This window comes from Ictalurus furcatus, chromosome 10, assembly GCF_023375685.1.
Source record: "Ictalurus furcatus strain D&B chromosome 10, Billie_1.0, whole genome shotgun sequence".
NCBI lineage: Eukaryota > Metazoa > Chordata > Actinopteri > Siluriformes > Ictaluridae > Ictalurus > Ictalurus furcatus.
Genome location: NC_071264.1, coordinates 30,106,008 through 30,116,007, shown reverse-complemented (window position 1 = coordinate 30,116,007; position 10,000 = coordinate 30,106,008). Strand labels below are relative to the sequence as shown.

The window sequence follows — 10,000 nt, the reverse complement described above, 5'->3', positions numbered from 1 at the left end:
TCGTGCTTGAACAGAGCGGTTCTGCAAGCGTGCTATTTATGTCTGTTTCAAAACATCCAGCTCTCGTGTGTCTGTAAGATGACGAGGCTGAGCGCTGGACGCCTGGACACTGCTAGCGAGCATCATCATCATCATAATTCAATTCAATTCAGTTCAGTTTTATTCGTGTAGAGCTTTTAACAATGGACGTTGTCTCAAAGCAGCTTTACAGGAATATATAAACACAGGATAGAGATTTTAAACGAGTGAATTTATCCCTATTGAGCGAGACGGTGGTGACGGTGGTGAGGGAAAACTCCCTGAGATGATACAAGGAAGAAACCTTGAGAGGAACCAGAGGAACTCAGAAGGGAACCCGTCCTCATCTGGGGAACGACGGATAGTGTGAAAGTAAAAGAAAGCTCATTATGGATTTTATATGAAGTCTGTTTGTTGAACTCGTCCACCAATGGTCCATCATCATCATCATCATCATCACCCTGAGAGGAAGACAGAGCAGGGAAACTCAGATATGAGTAATCTGTGCTGAAACCTCAGGATCGATAGCGTGGCTTTACAGTCAATACCGCGTTTAACGCAACACCAGTTTCAGAATAACAGCAGAAATGTGACTCAGAGATTCTGCGGGAAAAAAAGGAAAAACACCTGAGAGGATACAAAGCAGCCATTCTGACAGAGAGCAGCTGTTCCTCTTGACGTCATTCAGCCTCGCGGAGATCGAGTCAATATAAAGACGGACTACGGGACGCACAGGTTCGGACTCCGAGGTCAGAACGAACTCGGAGTCCAGCTAAAGGATCGTTAATCAGTTAATAGTCTGATTCGAGTGCAAACGTGACCCCGATGCTTCATTATTTCACGAGTAAACCTTCAGTTAAATGAAATCAAAACCACGTTCGATGACTTCTTGCCGTCATTTGCAGCCAATTTAAATTCATTTAAAAGAAATAAATGAATTACTGTAGCTTCGTGCTGAAATTCAATTTCACTTCATTAATTTTTTTTATTTTCTTATTCATTAATAAAATCTTATTTTCTTATTTATTAATCTTAAATATTTTCTCATTTAATATTAATAAATATTCATTGTTTTCTTTCTCTCTTTTTTTTTTTTTTTTTTTTAATTTTTATGGGCTGTAAAACACGATCGAGAAACAGAAAACAAAAGGCAAAGCAAAGAAAAGAGAATTAGATCCCTTAGAATTTAGGAAAAGCAAAAGTTCCGAAAGCGAGCGCTCTTGATTTGACTTACAGAGGGTTTAGGAGTTATGAAGCTGATGACGGTTCTGGAAAACAGTTCGTACTGTAGTTCTGTATCCGAGTTAAGGGTTGGGGAAGTGTGCGGGAATTGTGGGTAAAAAGGAGAGAGTAGAGTGTTGTTGCCTGACCTCTTTAAGCTGTGGCTCTGCATGAGCGCCGCCTGGTTCATGGCTCGGATCCACCCGTTCATGTCCTCCTGCGTGTCTGCGCTGAAGAAGTAGGTCCTCATGCCGCCGTGCTCAGCCTGCGAGCCAATCACAGAGTTCTTACTGTAAATGTACGAGCGCATGCCTGTGTGACTCGCCTGAAGACAGAGACAGACAAAGAGAGAAAACATAAAGAGAGGCCGAAACAGTCAAACGTGTCCCGCAGCGCGGTTCAATTCTGAATTCTGATTGGTCAGAAGGTGCCGATTCATTTTCTACGGTACGACAGAAGCGACGAATCGCAGGTTTATATCAATGCTCTCCTTTTAATCTATAGTACCGGCTCGTTCACCGGGACCCCTTCACACGTTCACGCTCCGCTCATAATAAACAAACGAATAAACGCGCGTAAATAATCATCGCCCTGTGAGAAGACGCTTCTCGGAGGTAAGAGCTGTAACTTTTAGTTTTCCGACATCTTCAGGACCGAGCGCTGCAGTATCTCGGTAACAAAAGACGACAAGCTTCCGTTATTGATGTCAGAAAAGAATAAAAAAAAGAGAGGGAAGCGAGGGAAGGACCGTTTATAGCGGCTATAATGCACGTGAGGACAGGAAATAAATGTGAATCGGAGAATAAACGCAGCAATAAATGGATAAAAGGGATACGAGGGGATAAGGGGAACGAAATAACTCAAAATAACTTCATATCATGACGTGGACATAAACGAATCGCTGGACAAAAACGAATCGTGTAAAAATCACGTGTGAAAATAAACGATTCATTGGGTGGGGTGGGGGGGGGGGGGGGCACCTGTGAAAAATTAATATCGTGTCAAATACCATACACAGAAATAAATAAATAAATAAATGGGAACAAATAATGTAAACATACAGTAAAAAAAAAAACAAAAAAACAAAACACAGTCACCCGTGAACATAAAAACCGTACGTGACATGAAAGGTCAGAAGTAAATGACCAAGTATAATATTTTGGTCTCATTTGTTTAAATGATAAATGAAATAAATGATTCACTGATTCACGTTCATTTGTGTATTATGAATCGGTGTGTATCCGCGGGTACGAGTGCACGATGTCGCGTTAAACACAACCCTCCAGATCACCTCCGCTAGTCCGAATCGGTAGGTACGAGGCTAAGCTCTTCCCCCGACCGGACCGCGCCCGAGCTTTAATCACACACACACACACACACACACACAAGTCTCCTAATGTTCACTCCTCCTGACCTGCTGTATTTTCACTACATTGATAGTACAGTGTGGAGATTTTCTCAGTAATGAGCGCGCTTTGTGATGTCATTCGATAAAAACTCTACAGCTTTGGAACCAATCACGTCTCGGAACACGCGCACGGATAAACCTGGGTGATCTGCGCGGTTTACTTACTGCGATATTTTACATTTACTCAGAAGTGGGTAGACAATGAATATTACTGTAGCGGGTCGGAGTTCACGCCTCACAGCTCCAGGATTCCCAGCTTGATCCTGAGCTCTGTGTGGATTTCCACACGGTTTTCCTGTGTGTCCGTGTGGATCTCCAAATACCGGCTTCTCCGGGTTTCCGCCAACAAACATGCTGGATTTCTGACACGAAATGGCTCCTAGTGGTGAAGGAGTTTGTGTCCGGTCCCCTGCTAAGGACTGGTACGTATTCCCACCTCATTCCCGGACTTCAGACCCACCTGAAGTGCTTACTGAAGACGAATGGATGAAATCCTGCGTTTAGTCTAGTTTAAGTGTAGAAGATCTCAGTCACCGCTCCTTTCCTGGTTCCTCCATGTGACATCAGGTCTGTGCGTTCAGAGTTACAGTTCCATAATCCCACCTTCCTGCTGAGAAGATCAGAATTCCACCCAGATATCGCTTTATTTAAAGGGGCTGACTATTAAAGGCAGCAGCCGTGACTCCTTTTCACTGAGGACAGTGTGTTTGGATAAAGCAGGATGAGGCACTGCAGCAGAACGCTGAACGGACAACATCTCTCTCTCGCTCTCTCTCTCTCTCTCTCACATATTCACTGACCCCTCAGCCGATTAAAATGCACACCAAAAGACTTTTTTCTTTTGCACCTGCTCTATTTCCAAAGCTTTTCATGACATCAGATTAGATCTCTGATCTTCAGACCTTCATTGAGAAGCGGCCGCGCTGTGATGGAGAGATTACGAAACGGAGGAAACTCACGCCTCTACAAAGGTCTAAAAGGAACGAAAACAAAAGTCACTCTCCCGGGGTGAAGAACAAAAAAATGATCCCAAATCGATTTTTAATCATAAATAATAAAGCAATATCATTAATAATAATTAAAGAAATAAAAACATGGAATACACACCAATTTTTTTTTTATTTAGACCTCAGATATTTAACCGAGACTGACTTTGTTTCTCTTTTTTTTTTTATGTCTGTACTTATTTGAACATTTGGGCTCATTAGCTTATCGAAAGATCCATGTATAGCCAAATCGTAACCTCCCGGCAGAAGCAAAAAGATGTTTTGGGTTAAAATATTCTGGTACTTTCCACAATTCACAACACCATCGAATTACAAAAACAAATCATTACTCCATAAAATGATGGACCTGTACGTATACTTAATATAAGTAATATATTATACTTAATATACATAATATACTTTATATTATTTCCTCTTTTTGTTTCGAAAGCTGTTTGATTTTCTACATGCCGATGGCCGATAAAGGGGATTTACATGCATGCAAACGTACGTCTTATGAAAAGAAATTAATTAATTTTTGTTTAAATCTCAAATTTGCAAGTAATTACTTTAAAGGTGTCAATAATTTTGTAAAAAAAAAAAAATTTCAATTTATCAATTCTTTTACAGGGTGCCAGATCTGTAGTTCTAAAGTGGCTGAAATTTCATTTAAAATGAATATAAAATTCAAAAGATGTGTACAGAGTGATAAACACACACTGACACGGTCACATAACCGTTAAATCAATCTGCTTTTCATCCGGTTCTGCATGAGCTGATTAAAGATGAAGCGTACAGGACCGAGCAATACCAGCCTCATTCTCACGCTGTTTTAGGGCCTGACTGTTTTTAAAAAATAACATTAAGATTTTGAGGTGAAAAAAGTCATAATATTAGAGGAAAAAAGTCTTCTTTAAAAAATTTTTAAAAATTTTTTAAAAAAGGCTATATTTCAAGAAGAAAGTCAGTCAGAAAAAAAGGAGTGGTCAGAGGGATGGCAGAGGGAGTGGTCAGAGGGAGTGGTCAGAGGGAGTGGTCAGAGGGAAGGTAGAGGGAGTGGTCAGAGGGAAGGTAGAGGGAGTGGTCAGAGGGAAGGTAGAGGGAGTGGTCAGAGCGAGTGGTCAGAGGGAAGGTAGAGGGAGTGGTCAGAGGGAGTGGTCAGAGGGAAGGTAGATTGAGTGGTCAGAGGGAAGGTAGAGGGAGTGGTCAGAGGGAGTGGTCAGAGGGAAGGTAGAGGGAGTGGTCAGAGGGAAGGTAGAGGGAGTGGTCAGAGGGAAGGTAGATTGAGTGGTCAGAGGGAAAGTAGAGGGAGTGGTCAGAGGGAAGGTAGAGGGAGTGGTCAGAGGGAGTGGTCAGAGGGAAGCAGAGGGAGTGGTCAGAGCAAGTGGTCAGAGGGAGTGGTCAGAGGGATGGCAGAGGGATGGCAGAGGGAGTGGTCAGAGGGAAACAGAGGGAGTGGTCAGAGCAAGTGGTCAGAGGGAGTGGTCAGAGGGATGGCAGAGGGATGGCAGAGGGAGTGGTCAGAGGGAAGCAGAGGGAGTGGTCAGAGCAAGTGGTCAGAGGGATGGCAGAGGAATGGCAGAGGGAGTGGTCAGAGCGAGTGGTCAGAGGGAAGGTAGAGCGAGTGGTCAGAGCAAGTGGTCAGAGGGAGTGGTCAGAGGGAAGGTAGAGGGAGTGGTCAGAGGGAGTGGTCAGAGCGAGTGGTCAGAGGGAAGGTAGAGCGAGTGGTCAGAGCAAGTGGTCAGAGGGAGTGGTCAGAGGGATGGCAGAGCGAGTGATCAGAGGGATGGCAGAGGGAAGGTAGAGCAAGTGGTCAGAGGGAGTGGTCAGAGGGAAGGTAGAGGGAGTGGTCAGAGGGAGTGGTCAGAGCGAGTGGTCAGAGGGAAGGTAGAGCGAGTGGTCAGAGCAAGTGGTCAGAGGGAGTGGTCAGAGGGATGGCAGAGCGAGTGATCAGAGGGATGGCAGAGGGAAGGTAGAGGGAGTGGTCAGAGTGAGTGGACAGAGGGAAGGTAGACTGAGTGGTCAGAGGGAAGGTAGAGGGAGTGGTCAGAGGGAGTGGTCAGAGGGAAGGTAGATTGAGTGGTCAGAGGGAAGGTAGAGGGAGTGGTCAGAGGGAAGGTAGAGGGAGTGGTCAGAGGGAAGGTAGATTGAGTGGTCAGAGGGAAGGTAGAGGGAGTGGTCAGAGGGAAGGTAGAGGGAGTGGTCAGAGGGAGTGGTCAGAGGGAAGGTAGAGGGAGTGGTCAGAGGGAAGGTAGAGGGAGTGGTCAGAGGGAAGGTAGAGGGAGTGGTCAGAGGGAGTGGTCAGAGGGAAGGTAGAGGGAGTGGTCAGAGGGAAGGTAGAGGGAGTGGTCAGAGGGAGTGGTCAGAGGGAAGGTAGAGGGAGTGGTCAGAGGGAGTGGTCAGAGGGAAGGTAGAGGGAGTGGTCAGAGGGAAGGTAGAGGGAGTGGTCAGAGGGAAGGTAGATTGAGTGGTCAGAGGGAAGGTAGAGGGAGTGGTCAGAGGGAAGGTAGAGGGAGTGGTCAGAGGGAGTGGTCAGAGGGAAGGTAGAGGGAGTGGTCAGAGGGAAGGTAGAGGGAGTGGTCAGAGGGAGTGGTCAGAGGGAAGGTAGAGGGAGTGGTCAGAGGGAGTGGTCAGAGGGAAGGTAGAGGGAGTGGTCAGAGGGAAGGTAGAGGGAGTGGTCAGAGGGAGTGGTCAGAGGGAAGGTAGAGCGAGTAGTCAGTGATTTAATGAAAATGGTTTTTTTAAAAAATTTAAAATACCTATTCATGCAAGACACAGGAGACTCAGGAGCCTCTCCGCAGCACTCGCACCTCCCAAAATGCACCGGGCCACAACAGGAGCCAATCAGCCGACGGGAACGAGAGAGACAGAATGAGCGATGAACCACACACTTTAATAAAACTGTGAAGCTCCATAAAACGATTGGAAGAGTTAGTAAACGTGTTATAGAGCATGAGACGAGCCGTCAGAGACAGTGAAGCTGGAAAAAAAACACACAACTGACGCCACACACACACACACACACACACATTTGGTCTTCCTGATTAGTAACAAGGAGCTGGCACAAAATTATTTAAAATAACTAGTTTAAAGTATTTTGTGTATTGTGCAACTGGCACTTAAAATCTGATAAATAAATAAATAAATAAATAAATAAATAAATCTAGCAGCATAGCTACAAGCAAGGGTTTTTATCTCCTTATTGTTTTTTATATAAATCAAAAATAGTATGTGATGTTTTAAGTTAAAGCTAATCACCTGACAGACACACACTGCACAAAATACCTACATTCACACAAATATATTTGCATCTTATGGTCATATAGTATTTTATTCCTTTTTTTAAAATTTAATATATGTAGAAATTCTTATTTAATAAATCCTTAATTAATACACGTGTCGTAGCTTAACGAGGAAACGCACACCGGATCTAACTGTAAAACAGCAGTAACGCTATTCGTATTAAATATCTTTGGTAATAAATAGCACGGTGTTTTTGTAGCATGCGATTTGCCACAGTATTATTACTCTTGTTTAACGTTTCTTTATTTTCTTTATTAGTGTGCGATGCCACTACGAACCACTAGGGGTTCCACGAACGTGTCGTGTTTAGTGTTGAATGCCAGCATTCAACAGGATAGGGGTCTTCGGATCTCGGCCCGTATAAGGAGCCCTCCTGATGGCGTGACATGTGCGGAAATATGAGCTGTGTAAAGAGGCTGGAACGTCGTGTCACGCACACACACACGCACACAAAACACACTCACAACACACACGACACGGAGTGCCGCACACGAGAGCCCGAGTTATTCAGTAGTGCTGCGTTAAAAATACTTTATTTCAAATATTTTTATATCCTCTGCAGATGTATATATGATACAAGCATCTGCCCATCTCATGGCTTCTGGAGTTGTCCTTAAAGGTTCTACTGCGTGTAGAATCCTACAAGTTCTCCTTTCAGAAAGGGTTCCATCACAAAGGTACCTTTTGGTGGGGTTTTTTTTGTGTGTGTTTTTTTATAGATAAGAGCCCTTAATTATCCAAAGACCCGTTAAAGAACCCTTGAAAAAACCCTAAAAGTGTATTTATTAACTTTTATATTAAATAACTGCTCGATTTTCAACTGTTTAATACCTAGAACCTGTCAGGAGTTTTTGTTTTGTTTTGTTTTGTTTTTTAAAGAAAGAGGGTTCTTGAGTGTAGTTCCTGCACCAGATCCTCATGATTTAAAACTCTGAAAACTGCAGATGAGAATCTGATGAGAGCGTGATCGTTGTTATTGCCGTGATCATGTGAACAGATCGCTTAAATAAGAGGGCGGGGCCAAACACAAAAACGCTCGCTCAGCATAACAAGCTGTCGTCGTTGTTTTTTTTTTTAAAGAGATGACGTGTTAAAGACGTGTTAAATCCATCAGGTAGATCGTGTGAATGAAATCATTTACAAATTGTATTTTTTTTAAAAATGTTTCGTTTATATATAATGATAGTGAAAGATTTCAGGGATATTTTGTGAAGCAGCGGGACACACGCCGAGCCAGAGAAACACGACTGACTGGAGATGTACAGAGGTGAGATGGAGGTTTGTATTTAAAGGATAAACTGACCACAATCAGCTGTTAATCTGAGATACTGACGAGACGAGACAGGTTTCCATGCAGAACACCAGAGATCAGATCACAAACACAAGAAATCAGTCGGCACGACGTTTTACAACACATGCAGAAGCACAATTCATCAGAGGAGATGCACCAAAACACCAGAACACCAGAACACAGGTAACGTACTTTTGACACGATTTAGTTCATTTGCACAATCCACACACAATACTTACACAATTTGTGTTTATCCAGAAAAAAAAATATTAATGCTAACGTCACAGGGTGAAATCTGATTTTTTTTTTTCCCGCCCATTTTACCCCAGTCGCTGTTTTTAATAGCCATAAATGAAGGCGAAACATTAACATTAGCACGTAAGAGTTAACTTTAACATTTCTGCTCATTAACACGTCCCATAGGTTGCTTTTTACACTACACACGCTGTGTTTAGACCAGGGGTGTCCAATCTGCTCGGTCGGAACGAAAACCTGCTCCCACACCGGCCCTTTCCGGATAAGATTGGACGCCCCCGTTCTAGACGCTGAGAACACGGCAATCGCACCCGGGTCCGAGAGCGAGGTGGCTTCAGTTCGCTTCTGAGTGATACGTAGCGAGAAGGCGATTCGAATCCGAATCAGCTCAAACACAGGAAGTGACTCAAACATGGCGTGCTCTTTTTCTTTCTTTTTTTTTTTTTTTTTTGCGAGCCAAAGTTCAGAGCTGCAGAAATGCCAGGATTTGAGAAAATAAACGATACACAAAATGTCTGAAAGTAGTCCTTTTAAATAAGCTCCGCCTCCGTGCTCTTCACATACTGGTGATTTTTGTGGTTTCTACATACACTCACCTAAAAGGTGACGGTACGTTTACCGTCTTTCCGTCGGCGTATTTCTTTCTTTCCGATGGACGAAAGAGGGTCGTTTCATCTTACGAGGACGTTTCCAGCGCCACACGCCCCTCAGACAGCGTTTTTACTTTTCGTTTTGTTTACTTGCGTAACGATATGAAAGCAAACACCAAACCAAACGAACGGAAGTGTCTTTTGACCTCGGCTGCTGTTTGGTTAGAATGAAAGCCTGCAGCCACATGGAGAGGATTGAAGACCAAGCTGCTTATTTCTAGGAGGAGGAGCTGACCAACAGGATCGGCGCTCGAGGAGCTGATCCGATCTGGCCACATCGCTTACGCTTACTGCTGAGCCTGAAATAAGAGAAATGACCCTAACCCGGCTGAACGAGGGACTCACCTTAAAGGCGAACTTGCGGCTGATGTGGTCTTCAGGCTCCACCGGGGAAACGACGTAGCTCGGCAGCGGGATGCTCCCCAAAACCGTCTCCTCTCGACTGTCTACAGACCAAAAGCAGAGATAAAAACCAAACTGAAATCAGGAGAAGCTCCAAATAAATCTTGAAATAAAGCCTTTTCCCGGAAAAAGTCCAAACTAAAGAAATCAATAATCAAATTTCGGCTGTGTTTGCTCTGTGCGGAAGGGACAGATGTTCAGAACAGATGCTCTCCACAAGGGGCTCCAGCACATAAATTCATTAGTAGGATCCTGGTGTGTCTCGTTTGAGTAAATATGATGAAAAACATCATCCAAAAGGATCCAAATTTCATCCCGAGGGTGGCAGAGAATCCTTACACAGGAACAGTCGTTTATTCTAACGACGACTGAACCGAGATTTTAGATTTTGGAAATTTACTGAGAAAATGCTTCAAACCGTCAAATAAAAGCGCGCGGACATTCATGCTCATGACGCGTCGCGATA

The 10,000-nt window shown here is 43.9% G+C and overlaps 1 protein-coding gene across 1 annotated transcript in view; it reads right to left on the bottom strand.

Moving 5' to 3' along the window:
- The window catches only part of plekha7b (pleckstrin homology domain containing, family A member 7b), a 144,245-nt gene that overhangs the window by 54,724 nt on the left and 79,521 nt on the right, over nt 1-10,000 (bottom strand). Inside the window, exons 8-9 of the mRNA XM_053634731.1 lie at nt 9,478-9,578; nt 1,389-1,564 (exon numbers count right to left, since the gene is read on the bottom strand). Coding sequence (XP_053490706.1) covers nt 1,389-1,564; nt 9,478-9,578 — 277 coding nt within the window. The remainder of the gene's footprint in view (nt 1-1,388; nt 1,565-9,477; nt 9,579-10,000) is intronic.